The 19000-nt window shown below is 37.4% G+C and overlaps 1 protein-coding gene across 1 annotated transcript; it reads right to left on the minus strand.

Moving 5' to 3' along the window:
* Window positions 1-528: 528 nt before the first annotated feature.
* On the minus strand, window positions 529-10455 carry LOC145620923 (auxin response factor 6-like). The gene is made up of 14 exons (XM_081675663.1): window positions 9817-10455; window positions 8730-8842; window positions 8066-8164; window positions 7932-7988; window positions 7688-7846; window positions 7509-7593; window positions 6922-7012; window positions 6416-6580; window positions 6177-6299; window positions 4399-4474; window positions 3958-4105; window positions 2581-3821; window positions 1648-1838; window positions 529-1117 (listed from the first exon to the last, which is right to left on the minus strand). The coding sequence occupies exons 1-14, from the start codon at window positions 9857-9859 to the stop codon at window positions 913-915; spliced, it is 2796 nt and encodes a 931-aa protein (XP_081531789.1). The 5' UTR covers window positions 9860-10455; the 3' UTR covers window positions 529-912.
* Window positions 10456-19000: the final 8545 nt, after the last annotated feature.

Raw genomic sequence — 19000 nt, forward strand, 5'->3', positions numbered from 1 at the left:
AGTAACATAATACATTTGTACCAAAACTTTTACCTCTTCGCTAATTCATTGTTTATCAAAATTGATTAGTAGTTTCCAAATTTGGGTTGAAATTTAGAAGAAAAAGGTACCCCAGCCAGATTTGTAAACACCTATCTAAGGAGAAATATACTCCGTAGACGGGGGAGAAAAAGAGAGCAATCCAATATTGGTTGAAGAGGAAGGCCATAGTATCAAAACTCGAGAGTCCGAGGATTAGCTTGCATTTGAGACCTTCATGCATAGTCTCCAGCTTACGGCTAACATTCGCATGTTTTTGGTTCATCTAGACTGATAAAAGTCCTTGACAAAAATTACACCAAGTATGACACTCTAATCGCCCGGCCAAAGCATCAACACCCCCACCCCCAAAAAAAAACAAAAAAAAAAAAGAAAAAGAAAAATGAGAAAGAGATATACTAACATCTTAACTTCTCATGTCTACCTGTATGTGAACTCTGCTGCATATTAATGAATATAATATAGGGGAGCTTATAATGGAGCAGGTGATTCTCTGACAATAAGCACCTGCAAATATTAATTAAGCTTCTGACAACAAACATACTAGCTACAACAATAATACAATGATGGAAGTGTTGAAGTTACATCTGCAATACTGCCCTGCAGAGAGGAAGTTGCGTGACTCGCCCAACAGTAGTTCATGGACATCACACAGGATAATTTACAGTGTTCTGCCAGTCGCGTTATGCGCTATTACCTTAAAATTAGCTGATAAACACAGTTTGATTCCACAAAAGCCCAGTTGGATAATGAAATAGGGAGTTCCGGGCTAAGGGCGAAGATACACATTTTAGGCATCTGCTTGTAAGCCACCTTATCCGAGCTCGATGGTTTTCATATAGGTAGTACATCCTCAGCAATTGGCACCAGTCATCAGTAATCAAGAGAGGTTACAGATGCCATCCCATTGCTATTATGTCTCAAGTCCTGTTGAAGTGTGTAGTCATCACAGCTGTTGAAGCTGTTTTGGTGCTTGGGCCTTGATATCGAATTTGGAAATTCAAGGCCGTCTTTGCCCATCTGCTGCACTTCTTGAGGGGATAGGATCTTGATGTACCACACATTGTTTACGAACTCCCTAAAAAACGAATTGCACTGTTTGGTTAAACAGATGAATCAAGTAAACATAAAATCATGAAATACACCATAAATAGATAAGAATATAACCACTAAGGCACTATTCTCTTGTGTTTTATTTCATGCAATTACTAATTATTAATGATTAAAATTGGGTTTCAATAATCAAAACTAAGTTTTGCTGATTATATGATTTGTACTGAATATTTTATTTGAAGTTGAAGAGAACATCAGCTATTGTATGAGCTAGCATATCCTCACAAGTTGCACCAAAATTTAAAAGCATATAATATCCTTACAAAATTTAATATCCACATGAGGATGTAAGCCATGTTGCAAGTTCATTTGCATTTGCATTTCCAAACACAAAAAGAAATGAAAAAAAATGACTTAAGCCTTCCCTTTCTTGCCTCGCCCATGTGGTTCAGACAGAATATTTCTGTTGATTATGTTCGAGGAACAACAATTGAAAGAGGATTTTACCAGGGAACAATACTAGTGGGAATTACTCAAAGAAGATTAAGAACTTACTGCCAGGGGTCATCGCCAAGCAGGAGAACGTCATTCTCACGGTCAACAAATACAAGCTGCCAGCCTGATCTCAGGGGATCCTCCAGTTGGCCTTCTAAGCCAAACAAATGAGCAAGTTCACTGCGCAGTTCATGATAACTGCTAAATTTAGATATATCCAGTGATCGCCCAAGGGAACCCGATTTCTGAACCTGTCACACAAGAACTTTATAAGTCCCAATAAACAAACAAGATTACAGTTGCTTGCAAGAAACTATGAGAGAGTTTTAAAGAGAAGTGGAAATGAGGCTAACGACTATCTAAAAAGCAACACAGCTAGAAGAAAGTTCAGAATTTTTTCCATTTATTAAGCCATATGTCTCACACAATGGGCAAAGCCAGCTGATCTCCATAAACATCCTCTTAACTCTTCCAAAACTATCAAAATACATGCAAGTAAATCCCAATAGATGCCAGACATGCCCACTGTACCTCAAGTGTCAATGGCCTCAACCAATTCATTTTCAAGTGTACTTGTTTTAATGTATCTTAAAACTGGCTCGTTAATTGAATCTTATTCTAAACCAACAACTTCAGGAAAGAGACCCAAATTCATTTCCGAAACAGCCAAAAATATATTCGCAAGGTCCTCATTTAGTTGATAGATAGGATGCATTAAGGTTATAGAGCAGCAGAATTTAGGGAGATGCAATGTGAATCTCCTATAATTCCCTTCTTTCCCCTTCATCTTTTCTTTCTTTTGACTTCACGTATGCTCTCTTCCAAATCTTATTTACAGAAATCATAACAGTCACTAGCTCATCATTAATAGCATCTCCTATAGGCTATAGTCTATGCATGTTTAAGTGTAAAAGAACAGCTTTAAGTTCAGAGGCTACATTATAAAAGGTCATTAGTTACACGATTTAAAAATTCCAAGACTAAAAGACTCACCTTTACAAAGGTTCCACTAGGTGGGTTCGCTTGATCATCATTTTCCGATGACTGCAAGAACCCTGATTCATCAACACAACTAGCAGTCATCATATCAGAAGCAGGTGAAAAATCAGTCCCGGCAGCACTTGGAAAACTGGAACAAGCAAACGGCATGGACAATGAGTCATTCTCATTGTTACTACTTCTGAGGTTCGCCAGCTCATTCTGCTGAGCATTCACCCCAAATAACATATTGTTCTGTGTATCACCAATCCCTTGGTAGATAGAAAATTCCCTACCGGGCAAAGGTGGTAACAAAGAAGAGAGATCAGAGATCCTAGTTTGTGGCCCTCCTAACTCTTCAACTTGAGGCAACGAGCACGGGGCAGTACTAGAAGAAAGCTGAGGTTCAACTGCAACTCGCTTCGATAATGAGGGAGTAGAAGATACCAAAGGGTTAGAGTCAGGTATATTAATCTGTCGGGATCCCCCATCGTGCGAGAATGAATTCAATAAACTATGCATCGGAGAAATGCCAGCTGCAGTAACAGAGTTCATGATCGAGTTCGAGAACATTTGCTGCGAGCATGCAGAAGAAATTGCTTCCAAGGATGTAGGCAGGGCCTGAGTTGATGACCCAAAAGAAGGAGTCTTGCTGTTGCCAATAACCTTTGGAATTTGTTGTTGATCAGAAAACTGACTTCGTAGTTGCTCAAAGTGTGGAAGCTGTTGTTGTTGTTGTTGTTGCTGCTGCTGCTGCTGCTGCTGCTGATGCTGCTGTTGTTGCTGCTGCTGCTGCTGATGCTGCTGCTGATGCTGCTGCTGCTGTTGCTGCTGCTGATGGTTATCATATGCACGGGAATTTTGCAGTTGTTGCTGCAGGAGCTGACCTTGAACTTGATTGTGAGTCACATTTTGGTTTTCTTGAAAGTTCGGAACTAAGGTCTGCTGTGATTGAGCTTGCTGCAACAAATGATTTGTTAGGGATGACTGCTGGCAAGACATATTCTGATTTGGCTGGAACTGGAGAAGAGATTGGTTAGGACGCTTCTCCAAGCCCCGGGGATCTTGTAAAGCAGCAGATGCCATTGTTTGAAATATATCAGGTTGTAGGCCCAACATAGCAGGGTCCAGCCTTGGTTGCATCCAGGGTGTGAGCCCATAACCTTGGAAATTTAAGGATGACATGCAACGATCTCCAACCTCTCTCTGGAGCCACATAAGCGGAGAATTGAGGCCCATGTCACCATCCTTCAAAACTAACCATGAAATATACAGCGAAAATGAAAGTTGAAAAGAGAAGGTGCACAGACAAGAGCAGAGAAAACAAGAGTTAGTTTCTGATACACAAATCAAACAGACAATTACAGCCAAGCTAAAAGCAAATGAACCAACCTGGAAAGGATGGCAGACCAGATGGCCATGGACGCTTCAGTCTTAGTGGGAATGCAGAGGGATACATAGGAAACGTAGTCAAAGGTTCAATCTCCCATAAAGAGACCCGGGGCTGCCTTTCTCCAGCAGTGGACTCATCCCAGCCAACCTGTATGTACAGAAGTTATCAGTGAATAATGTTTTTAATGTTCTCACATTTCAGCCAGTTTCCTATAATATATTAGATGTAGACCAGGTCAGATCCAAATAGAAAAGCACACAAGTAATCAGTTAATGTGTATCAGTACCCAAACCACAAAGTGTAACACTAATACCCCCAATGCTAAAGCAGAGAATTAAGGATCTAGAATACACATACAGAGAAACATTACTTGCGGAGGTAATAAAAATCGCTTAATACTTCGTAGAATCTAAAAGGAAGGAAGTGAGAAGACATCATACCTTCACTGAACGCCAATGGGAGTTTGGCCAACGAACAGGATCCAAATCACTAATCCCCGTAATTGTGCCCATATACCTACATCGCAAAGATGTCAATGGAGAATCGATGTCAATCCAACAACCCATGTACCCATCTCACAATCTTATCTGGAAAAACAAATTGCAACACAAGAATCTGAATTTATCTAAATACAGGAAGACGGCTTTGTGGAAAAGGAAATAAAAAATTTGCTTTTGGGTTTGCCACAAATTTTAAGGACTTAGCCGACCCCAAATCATTTTGGTCTTTTGGACTAAGGCTTTGTTGTTGTAGCTGTATTTTGTGATTAGAAAACTAATAAATGACAGTAGAGAGGAAAAGGGTTGATGCAACAGTGAGGAGGAAAAGTTAATGTGAAACAAAAGTGTGAACTATTCTTGAAACAGCCCAAAATAGGAAAGAGTAAATAATTATGAGACAGAGGAAACTACAGGTAGATCCCAGCCCTTCCTAGTTCCTACGCGTCCCACCCAAACAGAAAATTTGGAACTCATCAATGATTTTCTTGCCACTACAACTTTGCAAACAATCTAAAAAAAACAGTTTGGAAGTTTTAACAATTGAATTACCAAACAATTCAACATATGAGCCTTCTACACAACAAGTACCATAAAACCAGAGGTCTCATGAGAAGTTCAGTTATAAAGTCACAACAATCTGTCTGCTTTAATAAAGATACATCCTATAATACCATTTTCTTTATCAACTTGTGTGAAAATTTTCACCTCCATCAGTACCTTAACTATTATCCAATGAACTCACCATCTTATCTTAACAAACCATAAGAAGTTTTCATGAAATGACAGCCTAACTATGGCTTTTGTATCAGCAGTCTTTAAAAAAATAACCTCTATACAATCGTAGCCTTGCAGAAATACAGATGCATACATCTAAATCCTCTGCTCACTCCACATCTACTAAATAACTTTCCACATATGGAAAATGTGTGACAGCTACCAGAGTATATAAGTATTCAGAGCAGCATTAATTACTATACACTATTTAGTCTCCTTAACCCCCCCAAAAAAAGGGACTGCAATAATCAACGGCAATGGGCAACTGGTAAGAATTACTCCCAAGTTTCAACAATGTCCAATTTATCTTGAATCAATGTACAGTAGCAGAGAAAATTATTAAATTGCCCATAAGATCAAGTCAATGTCTTTATTGAAGATCACTTTGGAATGATTGTTCCTTCAAATTTTAAATTGAAGGAACAATCATTCCCAAGTTTCAACAATGTCCATTTATCTTGAATCAATGTACAGTAGCAGAGAAAATTATTAAATTGCTCGTAAGATCAAGTCAATGTCTTTATTGAAGATCACTTTGGAATGATTGTTCCTTCAAATTTTAAGAAACGGATTATGCTATTCTTTGTAATAAATCCTTAAAGAGTATCTGATTATGACCATAAATTATTTAATTTTATAAATGAGACCAGAGACCATGTTACATAAAGTGTTTCTGTGTAAGCCTCAGATAAGTTCTTTATCTACCATATGTTGTACCTATATTCAAAAGATAGTTTTTGTTTTTTTTTTTTTTTTTTTTGGTCATCATTAGCATTCCATTCAGTATTTTAACTGAAGTGCTTTATTGTCCAACTTGTATTGAGTTTTGGGTTATTCTTTATGATGAAAATTATAGTGTGCGAGAATTAGGATCTTTGACGAGGCAAATTATAGTGTGTGCGTCTTTGAATTTGCCAGAATAATCATCCAGGCTATGCACATACCTGCGAACACTTGATTCTTCTGTTTCAAAGAGCATCCGAAATCGCATGCCGACAGAGACACGGGTATGGTAGACAGCTTTGACATACTTTGCTAACGGAACCACAAATTCAGAAGGGCTAGCCCTGGAGAAATTACAAGAAAGAATTTATTTTTAATGCTTGCTTTTATTTAATAGAGGAAAAAAAAGTCAAGAGCACCAATAATTCTATGTGATGTTTGTAAAAGTACAAACTTATACCTGGGATTAAAAAACACTGTGAAACGGCTGTTTGTAGAAGCTGCGTGAGCCGCTGCAGCAAGAAGACCTATATGCATGCTATCACTTGATAATACTGATGAAGGCATCACAGTTTGTGGACGATTAGCACGCCGAATGCCAAGGAGTAACTGATTCTTCTCATTCCTGATGGAGAATACCATATGATTATCAACAATTATGTATTAAAGCTTGCATATGTGGCAATTGAAAGCTTCATTTAGAAGCATTTCATGAATATATGTTTCTCAAAGAAAAATTCCAAGGCACCAGCTTTACTGGGACCAAAAAACGAGCCACGCAAACTGCAAAGTATTTCTTGAACCTTAACATATTGTTTTCTTTTTGGTAACATTTTTATCAATTTTGATGAAGGCTTTGACTGATTGATTGATTGATTTTATCAATTTTGAATGCCAAAAGATAACTGAACAAAGTGCACATAGAATCTATCAATGGGCCAAGAGTAAATAAGAAGAAGCACTTACCAAATGAAGATGACAGAATCCCCAGCAACTAGTCTTTTAGCACTTACAAAGACACTCCACCCAGTGGTAAGAAGGTGCCTCTTAGGCTGCCCTGCATTGACAAGCCAACATTCAAAGATGAAATCAGGCCATGTTTGATGTATTAGTGTTTACCAGACATCGAAAGGAATCCACTTGCTTCAATGATTAGATTTTTTGCAAATCTGGTCCACAAGTACAATCCATTATTCATACTTGATGAGTTGATGTCAACCAAATGTACTGCAATTATACAAGACTGCAACACATGACAACTAGTAGTTTAACTAATGACAACACATGTATGTTACTCTAACTTCAATCTAATGTTGGACATGAATACTTGTAACTTGTAAGAGTCAGATTAGGCTATATCATAAAATTTTTCTTGATTTTGGGCCAATTGATGGAAATGAAGGGTCCAAAAATCATAGACATTAGGATATAACAATGCCATCTCCATAGGATTACTGAAAGAAAAAACCAATATCTTTATACTAGAAAGCTTGGCTTCCAGCTACAACTATCTGCCACTGATAGCATCTGGAAGTCAAGGCATATATGCTTACCCCTAAAGATGTGTCTAAATTTCCACTCATTATCATGCAGATCCCTAGCAATCAATTCTTGAGCAGGAGGTTGCTGGGTGTAATCCTGTCAAATGTCAGATTGACAATTAACATTGATGTGCAGAGTGAATAAGCAAAGCAAAAACTAAGAAGCCAGATAACTACAGAACAGCACTTACAAGGGGAGGAAAGACTTTTTCAGCTGCCCTACGAGGAACAGAAAATCCTCCATGAGTACTAGTGTCACTTGCAGTCAATGTTTTACAGAAATAATTAGTTGGCTGTTTGCTGGGAGTGCCCAACTCTGCAGGTAGGAGACAGACATCTTTTTGCTCTTGCTACAAAATTAACAATTCTTTTACCAACTTGGTGCAGAGAAACACAAAACAGAAATTTCCACATGTTACACAGAAAACAAAATACCAGAGTCAGGGGTTGCAAGGTCATCTGAGCATATACTTCATCTGTCTCCACATCTGCCTGTAATTATAAATATGAACCTTAGAAGCAGCGGGCACATATAATTATATGTACAAGTACCTAATATAAAAACTTACATGCATGGTCACGTCATGAAGCTGACAAATAAGTTGGGCAGGCAAGCTAGGATAATTAGGAATATGAGCATCTACTTCTTTGTTAGTTGAAGCTGCAACCTGCAGATACTTCCAAATATTGTCAGATCTAATCAGCAGCCAGACCAAATCAGCAAAGCGTTTAATATTGCATTTTTTTGAGAAAGCTAACATGTAATTTGTAGATTGTAATTCACCCAATAATATCATCCTCTTCCCCCACACCTTAAAAAAATTGATAATAAAAGATAAGGAATATTCACTAACAGCATGTAGGATGATATAATTACTACGATGTACAGCAGAAGCAAAACCTAAACATATAACTTTCAGCATCCATTAGCAACAAAGTAGAGGACTACTGAAAAACTCAAATCCATAACCAGACCGTGTGCCCTTGAAGTAGTAGCAGATAATAAGACATCCAACATAACCTTAATGCAACAATTTTGTAGCTTTATCGTTTCAGAAGGTGAAATGGAGGGCCTTTTTTAGTTAGTATCCACATCTCCAAGTAGGGGATATTGGAAGAAGGAAGGAGAGGACAGATGTATAGAAATAAAACCATGGAAAAAGAACCCATAATGGTTTTTCAGATCTTATGCCAAGATGAATAATAAGGTCAAAACATCTTATAACGACTAACCTGCTCACTATGACCCTGAGGAAAATATACAACACGGCTTCCCACAGGGGGCAAGGAGACTAATGGACCAGCGCATGCATGCCACAGTTCTGAATTCAAAATTTTCTTCTCACCTGAAAATAAAATTTTGGCCAAAGGTCAGATGTAATGAAAGATGCATTGCTTCATAACTAGCATAGACAGCAAAAGGCCAGGTACATAGTTACATCAGCCACAATTGATGATTCTACTACATGAAGATAAACCTAGAAGAGTTTATGATATAGGAAGAAACAACTTTTTGACATCTACCAAAAGAAGTAGCATAAGTCTTGGACACATTGCGGGTGCATTGTAAAAGGTTATTTAGCATACTGTGGCCGTGATGACAGCCAGTCAACCAGGAACCATCAACAAAAGTGGTTCAGCAACTGCTATCATTTGCATTCTGCCTAATTTTAACTTCTTATCACTATAACGCAAAGGAGTCCTAAACCAAACCCTTAATATTTTGGGAAAGAAAGCTGAAATATTGAACACATGCTGTCCAAAGGCTTTGAATCCTCTAAAGGTCAAAATGCTGGTTTCCTTACGAAGTATGTACTTGTTCATCAGAATTGGCAACAAAATCTAATCACTTATCAAGCTAAGAGATGATGAATATAACTTGAAATTAAGGCAACAAAATCTAATCATTTATCAACTGCAATGAGTCTCACATAAAGAGAGACTATGCTAAACATAAAAACCTCATAGATTAGCAACTATAACACATACAAGCTCCTTAATTTGCCAGCAATCATCCCCTGGGCCGAATTTCGCTCCCCCATTACAATTCCCAAATTACATAAAACTAGTGCAATCAGCCTGACAGCAAGTGAAAACACCTCAAACTAAACTAATCCAGCAACACAAACCCAACAAAGCGCAAACAACCAACCAAGCAACACTACACATTTAAGGCTTAGTTGAAGTAACTAACAATAGTAAGTAGCAAATACTCTACTCAATTTTCTTTCTTCACTTGGTAATAATCTATGCAAATTGCAAAGCATGAAAACTTCAAAAAAATCTACAAAAATTAAAGGAAAACATAAAATCAGCTTACCTTCCTCAGGTTGATGAGGGAAAGCTGAAGGTGACAACCTCATTTTGCAAAATCAATCAAAAAAAACCCAAAAAAATAGGGGAAATTTTTTTTAAAAAAAAAATTGAAGAAAAAAAAACTAAATTCTTCCCTCCACCACCCCCACCCCCCCTCCAAAAACCCACCTAAAATTCCCCAAAAAAGGGCAATAAAATGATTTCAACCAAACCCAGTTCCACTACAAAAATCCACCCTTCTCTGCTTCATGCGCCTCAGATCTTTCACTCCCACCCACCAAAATCAAAAACCCAGAAAAATGAAGCTTCTTTAGCTGCTCAACAACCTCTAAAAATGGTGAAAACTTCACTCCAACAAAAACCCCATTTTTCAGCAAAGCTCAGCTAACTAGGGTTTGAACTCGATTACCCCCAAAAAGCTTCTAGTTAGATCTCTAAGTTGGAGGATGAGAGAGAAAATGGTAGAACAAACTTCCCAACTTGATGATTGATTGATTGAAGCTGGTATGAAAGTTTAAGCAAGAGTACAATCTTTGGTAGATCTTTTGGGAGTTTTCGGACAGCCAAACCCAGTAAAAGAGCAAAAGAAAAGGGTAATGAAGAAGAGGAAAGTGTGCTACTCTAGAGCTTTACTTTGGTTTAGCCCATTATTATTGGTATCATTGTACTTCTTTTTCTATAGTCCTCTTGCCAATTGCCCACACCCATCCCAAGGTTACATGAATAGTTTGAGTTACCAAATGTGTATTCATCACAACTTGCTTCATGGATCGATGCATGTCCTAATACCGCGTTATGGCCTTGTTTAGGTGTATCATGGGTTAGGTGGTCGTCCGTTCTAAACTTATAAGCTTCCTAAAAAAAAAGTGAACCTTGTTATGATATATATGTAAATATATTTCTGTTATGTTAAGTAAATATTCTTGTATAGCTGTTCCTAGTTTATAGCCTTAGATAATGCATTGTAATCGGTTATATATTGTACAGATCAATGAGAATCCCTTTGAGGAAAATTTTCCATACATTCTTTCATGGTATCAGTTGCCTAGGGCACGATTTTCTTTCATCTTCCGCTGCTTTCCTCGGCTAATTTCATTACTCACGTTTTTAATTGTTTCTTCTTCTCCATCTCATCTCTTCTCTGTTTTTCACCATGGGTGATTCTAAGCCTCAATTTCATCCTGCTCTTGATGTGCCTAACATCAAGAGCAACATTCCCATTACTTTGGAAATGGCAAATTCACAATACTCCACGTGGGCAGAGTTATTCAAACTTCACGCAAAATCTCATCGGGTTCTTCACCATATCATTCCCCCTGCCGAAGGCAAGGCGAAAGTTCCGTCTACCGAGGAAGCAAAGGAACTATGGCAGACCCTTGATGTCGCGGTTTATCGTGGCTTTATAGTACTATCTCGACTGACCTTGTCAACACCGTCATCGAACCGGATACTACAGCAATGGAGATATGGAATAGGTTGCGTGACCTTTTTCAGGACAATCAACATTCTAGGGTTGTGACTCTTGAACAGGAGTTTTCAACCACGAGTTTGGAGGACTTTCCTAATGTCTCGGCTTATTGTCAGCGTTTAAAGTCCCTTGCCGATCAACTCAAGAATGTCGGTGCACCGGTTTCGGACAGTCGAATGGTTCTTCAGATGGTTGGGGGCCTTACGAAAGCGTATAGTGGTGTGGGTACGCTTATTAGGCAGAGCAACCCCTTACCCGCGTTTTATCAGGCGCGATCCATGCTCACCTTGGAGGAGGCCGGCTTGGCCAGAGAAGCTTTTGCAGGTTCTGACTCGGCAATGGTTACTACAACTGATAATTCTCAATTTGATTCTGGTTCTCATGGCCATTCGAAAGGGAAAAATCAGAAAAAGGGGAAGAATTCCGGCAACCGGAAAAATTCTGGAGGCAGTACTAGTCGCGGCTCCGGCAGTGGCAAATCAGGACAGGTTTCCGGTGGTGCGCCGCGTGGTTCAGGTGGACAGCAGCCCTCCCCGTACTGGCAGCCGCAGTTTCCACCATGGGGGTGGATGCCTCAAGGGTGGCCCGTGCCACCATGCCCCTACCCAACACAAATTGGGCTCGGCCCAATTACTCACCAAGGCAGCAGCCTGGTATTTTGGGTCCACGTCCACAACAGGGTCAGCAAGCCTACACCGCTTCTTCTCACGGGCAGCCCGGGTCCTATGCTCCATCTTATGCTCCAACCGACATTGAGTCTGCGATGCATACTATGACTCTCACTCAACCTGATCCGGCTTGGTATATGGACACTGGAGCTACTTCTCATATGACCTCCTCTCCCGGTAATTTCTCGTCTTATTTTAATTTGAGCACTCATCCTAATAATGGCATTGTTGTTGGTAATGGTCATACTATTCCTATACTTGGTTATGGTCACACTAATTTGTCTTCCCCTACTACTCCCCTTGCTTTAAAGAATGTCCTTCATGCTCCTAAACTCATCAAAAATCTCATTTCTGTTAGAAAATTTACCACCGATAATTCTGTAAAAGTTGAGTTTGATCCTTTTGGGTTTTCTGTGAAGGATTTTCGGACGGGGAAGCCAATCATGAGATGTAATAGCCATGGGGAACTTTATCCATTTACCACAAATCAAGCTTATCATTCTTCCTTTGCCTCCATCTCTCCTAAGCTTTGGCATGATCGATTGGGTCATCCGGGTGCTCCTATCTTAGATGTTCTTAGGCATAATAAAAGCATTGATTGTAATAAACATTCTAGCTCTAGCATTTGTGATTCTTGTGTTTATGGCAAACATGTTAAATTGCCTTTTGCTCCATCTACTTCAAATACTCTTATGCCTTTTGATATTATTCATAGTGATTTGTGGACATCTCCAATTTTGAGTTCTTTAGGCCATCGTTATTACATTGTGTTATTGGATGATTTGTCGAATTATTTATGGACTTTTCCTATAGCTAAGAAATCAGATGTGTATGACACTTTTCTAGCTTTTAAAGCCCATATTCATACCCAATTTGAACGAAATGTCAAAAATATTCAATGTGATAATGGGAGGGAGTTTGATAATGGTCCTTTTTGGGAGTTTTGCAAACGCAATGGCCTTTCTTTTCGTCTCTCTTGTCCCCATACTTCTTCTCAAAATGGGAAAGCCGAACGAAAAATTAGAACTATCAATAATGTCACTAGAACTCTTCTTGCTCATGCATCCCTACCGCCATCCTTTTGGCATCATGCCTTGCAAATGGCTACTTACCTCCTTAATATTCGCCCAAGTAAGTTGTTAGGTAATAAGTCTCCTTTAGAGCTTCTTTATCAACGAGTTCCTTCATACTCACACTTACGGGTTTTTGGGTGTTTATGCTATCCTCTTATTCCCTCTACCACCATTAATAAGCTACAACCAAGGTCCACTCCTTGTGTCTTTTTGGGGTTTCCGTCTAATCATCGTGGCTACAAATGTTTTGATTTAGCATCTAATAAAATCATTATTTGTCGCCATGTCTTGTTTGATGAGCATGTGTTTCCTTTTGCTAAACTTCATACTCCAACATCTACCTCGTATGATTTTTTGGGGGATGGTTTGCATCCGTTGGTTATACACCACTTAACCCAACCTGCTCCACAAACTCGGCCCAATTCTCCACCTTCCTCTCCTGTGGCCCAGCCCATAACTCCACAAAACTCACATACCCAGCACCCCTTACCCACTACTGCCGTCCCTCCCTTAGGTTCCCAAGAGGCGCCTGGGCCTCCATCTCCTTCCAGCCCACAAAATGCCTCACCCTCACTCTCTCCACTGGCCCAACAACAAAACGGCCCACCTGCTCCTTCTCCTACCAACATTCAACTCCATAAGCCTAATATTGTGACTAGAAGTCAGAATGGCATTGTTAAGCCAAATAAGAAATATTTTTCCAATGATGCTGTCACGAGGTCTCCTTTACCTCGTAATCCGATCGCGGCTTTACGTGATCCTAATTGGAAAATGGCCATAGATGATGAATTTAGTGCTCTTATTAAAAATAAGACGTGGGAGTTGGTGCCCCGTCCACCTAATGTGAATGTTATTCGTTCTATGTGGATTTTTACTCATAAAGTCAAGTCTAACGGTGATTTTGAGAGGCACAAAGCCCGTCTTGTAGGTGATGGTAAAACTCAACAGGTTGGCATTGATTGTGGCGAGACATTTAGTCCGGTTGTTAAACCGGCCACCATCCGCACTGTTCTTAGCCTTTCTTTGTCAAAGGCATGGCCTATCCATCAGTTGGATGTCAAGAATGCTTTCTTGCATGGTGAGTTACAGGAAACAATTTATATGCATCAACCAGTTGGTTACAGGGACAAGGATCATCCAGATTATGTTTGTCTGTTGAATAAGTCTCTTTATGGGCTTAAGCAGGCACCTCGGGCTTGGTATAAGCGTTTTGCTGATTATATGTTGTCTATTGGATTTACTAACAGCAAGATGGATAACTCTTTGTTTATCTACCGCAAAGGGTCGGACATGGCTTACCTTTTGTTATATGTGGATGACATTATTCTCACTGCCTCTTCTGATGCTCTTTGCCGTTCCATTATATCTCTTCTTAGCTATGAGTTTGCTATGAAGGACCTCGGTCCTCTGAATTATTTTTTGGGTATTGCTGTGACTCGACATAAGGGTGGTTTGTTTCTTTCACAGCGTAAATATGCCGAAGAAATAATTGACCGTGTAGGGATGTCATCGTGTAAACCGTCTCACACACCGGTTGACACGAAGCCCAAGATCGGCGCTACTACTAGTGCTCCTTTTGATGATCCATCTTTGTATAGGAGTCTTGCAGGGGCTCTACAGTATCTCATTTTCAACAGACCGGATATTTCTTATTCCGTTCAGCAGGTTTGTCTTCATATGCACGACCCCAGAGTTGATCATATGGCTGCTCTCAAACGGGTTATTCGGTATGTTCAGGGTACTCTTGATTATGGCCTACATTTGTATCCCTCTTCTATTTCTTCTCTAGTTGCATATACTGATGCAGATTGGGGAGGATGCCCTGATACGAGACGATCAACGTCTGGTTATTGTGTATTTTTGGGGGATAATTTAATCTCTTGGTCCTCTAAACGCCAACCCACATTGTCTAAATCTAGTGCAGAGGCCGAATATCGTGGGGTGGCTAATGTTGTCTCCGAATCATGCTGGATTCGGAATCTTCTCTTGGAGTTACATTGTCCGATTAAAAAGGCTACCCTGGTTTATTGTGACAATGTCAGTGCTATTTATTTGTCAGGAAATCCAGTTCAACATCAACGTACAAAACACATAGAGATGGATATTCATTTTGTCCGAGAGAAGGTTGCACGTGGGGAAGTTCGGGTTCTACATGTGCCTTCTAGACATCAGATTGCGGATATCTTTACTAAGGGTCTTCCGCGAGTTTTATTTGAGGATTTTCGTGACAGTCTTAGCGTCCGTGGTCCTCCCGCTTCAACTGTGGGGGTGTGTTAAGATATATATGTAAATATATTTCTGTTATGTTAAGTAAATATTCTTGTATAGCTGTTCCTAGTTTATAGCCTTAGATTATGCATTGTAATCGGTTATATATTGTACAGATCAATGAGAATCCCTTTGAGGAAAATATTCCATACATTCTTTCAAACCTTTTTATTACGAGTAATGGAATGTCATTGAGGGGAAAAAAAAAAAAGTTTCGCCGGTTCCAATTTAAATTCATCATGGGTGATAGCAAATTATGAAAATAAATATAGTTGATGTTTGGAATATAATTATTGTTTTCAACAAGGGTGAAAAATAAGAAGAAAGGAGTAGTTTAATTCGTTAAAATTATTTTGGTAATTCCTCTAAAACATTCTTTACTTCCACCTCCTCACAAGCAAAACTATAAATGCTCTATTGTTCATATAATTTAATGGCCTAAAGTAGTAACATCCCCTAGCAAACAAAACTCTAAAGCTCTATTCACTTCACCTTAAAAAAATATCATATTTAGTAAAAAGTAAGTTTTGTTCAGTAAAATTAATTTCAATTCAGTAAATAAGTTTTGTTTAGTTAAAGTAACTTCAAGGAAGAAATATTATAGAGAATTAGTAAAATTAATAGCAGTTCAGTAAAAATAATTTAAGTTCAGTAAAAATAGTTTTGTTCAGTAAAAATAATTTCAATTCAACAAAAATAAGATGAAGTGAACAGAGTCTAAAGGTATGCACTCTATCTTTTACTCCCTCCTCCACTCGCCTCTCTCCCCTTCTGTGTTTCTCTTTGATGCCCCGCCACCTCCAACCACAAGTCAGACCATGAGCAAGCTACCAAACAACCATTGTCATCGAGCAATAACAAATTAACAACTGCTTGAGGATGCCAAGGGTAGTTCAATCTTCCCCGACCCCCTCCTTTTTCAATTTTCACATATATAGAGAAAATTCTATAGTTGAATTACTTTAATAATAAGATGCTTATTAAAAAAAAATTAAAATTAAAATTCCATATTATAAATGGTGTATTATTTGATTTCTAGCTCTAAGAAGTAAAACTTTTATGATTTTATGTAAGTATTTAAAAGGAAGACAATAATATTTTGAATTAAATTTTTAATTTTAAAATAAGGGTTTTGTTAATCAAGTACGAAGTATATAATATTGTTGTACTTTGTAGGAAATGTGATTAGCAAATAAAATAATAAAGTGTTATATATTGTAGAAGAGTTTGAATTAAGCGATTTCTATGAACTGTGGGCTTGTGGCCAACTTGAGATCATATTATTGAAGGTATGTCATACGCATGTAGAACGTTTATAACTAACATACTCATCTAGTATCATATTAAGAAAATTTTAATTATTCAAGGTCGTAATAAAAATGTCACGAATTACTTGTATAAATAGTGAAGTTTTATGTCTTGTTTAATAAAATGCAAACTGTTTAATAGGTTAATGAATTATTTATTTCTTAGTGTATAGAAAAAATTTACAAGAATAATACAGACTTTGTGTGACCTTCTTTAAATATGACAAACTTTAGATTAATCCTGAACAAGATAAACTTTGATATGTATTTTCTATAAACAAGACACAACTTGTACGTTATACTATAACTGGTTAAATACAAGTTAACTTAATGCTAGGTTGACTGCAGGAAGCTATGTATTAATAATTGATAATCCTAATTACCTTACTTATTAATACGTAATTAAAATAATTAAATTATGACTAACCCAGTTAACTTTCAATTAATCCTTAACTAACCTAAACCTAATTAATTAACCCTAAAGTAATATAGAGTACTAATTAAATCCATAACTAAACTCCCTTCAAAAAAAAAACCATAACTAAACTAAACTAATATAATTAACACAAATTGATCAAAAAAAATCATTTTATTTTTCCACCAGGTCATTGGTAGCGGTGGGATTTGGCCCTCGTGGGTGGGGGATGGAATGAGTTTCGTGAATGTTGTTTGGGGGGAGGGGGGGTGATTTTTTCTGTTTTTTACTAGCTAAAGGTAAATTAATTATTATATCTAAACCTTCTAAAAATTTAACTTAAAAGCAAATGGTGACTAATTTAACAAGTCAGTGGTAATTTTTCTTGTTTAAAAAAAATGTATGTTAAAGTTTGTATTGATAAAGAATAATCCTAAGATTATCTTGATTAAAAAAGGTCAAGCAAGTTTGTATCATTCTTGTGAATTTTTCATAAACATCATATAACTAATATATAAAGCTAAATTTTTAGTTAGGTCACGAGACAACGACACATGACATTTCAACTTTTCACAAAGTTATGCGCCACGTAAGCGGCAACAATTAATTGTTCAGTTGTTCCTATGACATGTATGGTTTATTTAAATATTTTTTTGTTGAATGGATAAAAAAAAGTTGGATATGTTTAGATTGATTTTGTACATCAACATTAGATACAATATGATTGTTTATTCTTTTAAAAAAAGGTCACTATATTAAAATAAAGGATATTATCAATCAATCTATATATACACTAAAACAAAGGGCACTCAAAGCTCCACTCTAACTACACTTTGACACGTGTCGAGCTATTGTTAAAAATTTTCCAGCTTCATTTTTTACTCCTAAATATAGCAACTAAATCAAAGACTATATGTTATAAAATAATAAAAATATTTTATACTCACTTACCTATTACCATAATATGCATACTTCCTTCTTATGATAATGCATGTAAAATCAGGATATAATCTCTGATTATACTTCCTTATAATATTGTACATCTAAATATTTTTATTATCTTGATCTTAAAATTTGACCATTTGATTTTTTTTTTTTTTTTTTTTTTAACCAGCAATATTTGATGTTAAGATTCATGATCTTAAGCCGTGAAAATTCTTAATTGCACTATGAGCATGTATTTTTTAACAATTGGTCGTGGGTTTGCACTTCATCATTATTGATGATGTAGTTTTTAAAAAATATACAGTATAAGAATTTTTAAAACAATGCAATTTATTTTTTCTAAAACCGTGAAATTTTGATAAGATATATTAAAATAATGAGATAATTGATCTTATAAAATTTTGTGACCACATTGTGGTATGGGATAGCGAGAAAGTGTTATAATGTTGATTAAACCTAAAGTATACATTTTAAGGTAATCATTGTAACACCCCAATAATTCTCCCTTTTCCAAACCACTTAATTTAAATAAAATAGTGGAGAACCATTGGCATGCTACCGCCACGTGTTAAAACGTTAAGGCTTTATCAAAGTATCGCAGCGGAAAATCAAACTTAAGTCTTTAAAATAACACAGTTTAGAAAACGAATAAGCTAAAGCTTACAAATTGGAACCATAAAGGCCCTTATTGAAAACCAAACCAATAATCAAAGTCCAAAACATAAATGAAATAGCAAAATATAAATAAGTTCAACACAAGAATCGAATACTCTCAATCACACCAATCCCTTGACAATGCGTATGTCAAATCCCCGAACTTCACATAATCAAGCTAACCTGTGCGATACTGCTCCCCAATAATACAAGTGTAATAATTGGATCATCACAGGGTCATTGAAAGGCGAAGGCCATGACCAAAAGAAAGCACACAAAAGCACGCAATCAGCAAAGCTGAGTACATACAAGATACAACGTACCAAACCTAGCATGCTCAATTAATTAAAATAAATAACACACAATGTGAATTCAATAATCAAGACTCCA

The sequence above is a fragment of the Chenopodium album genome, chromosome 27 (genome assembly GCF_948465745.1).
Source record: "Chenopodium album chromosome 27, dcCheAlbu1.1, whole genome shotgun sequence".
In the NCBI taxonomy this organism is placed as follows: Eukaryota; Viridiplantae; Streptophyta; class Magnoliopsida; order Caryophyllales; family Amaranthaceae; genus Chenopodium; species Chenopodium album.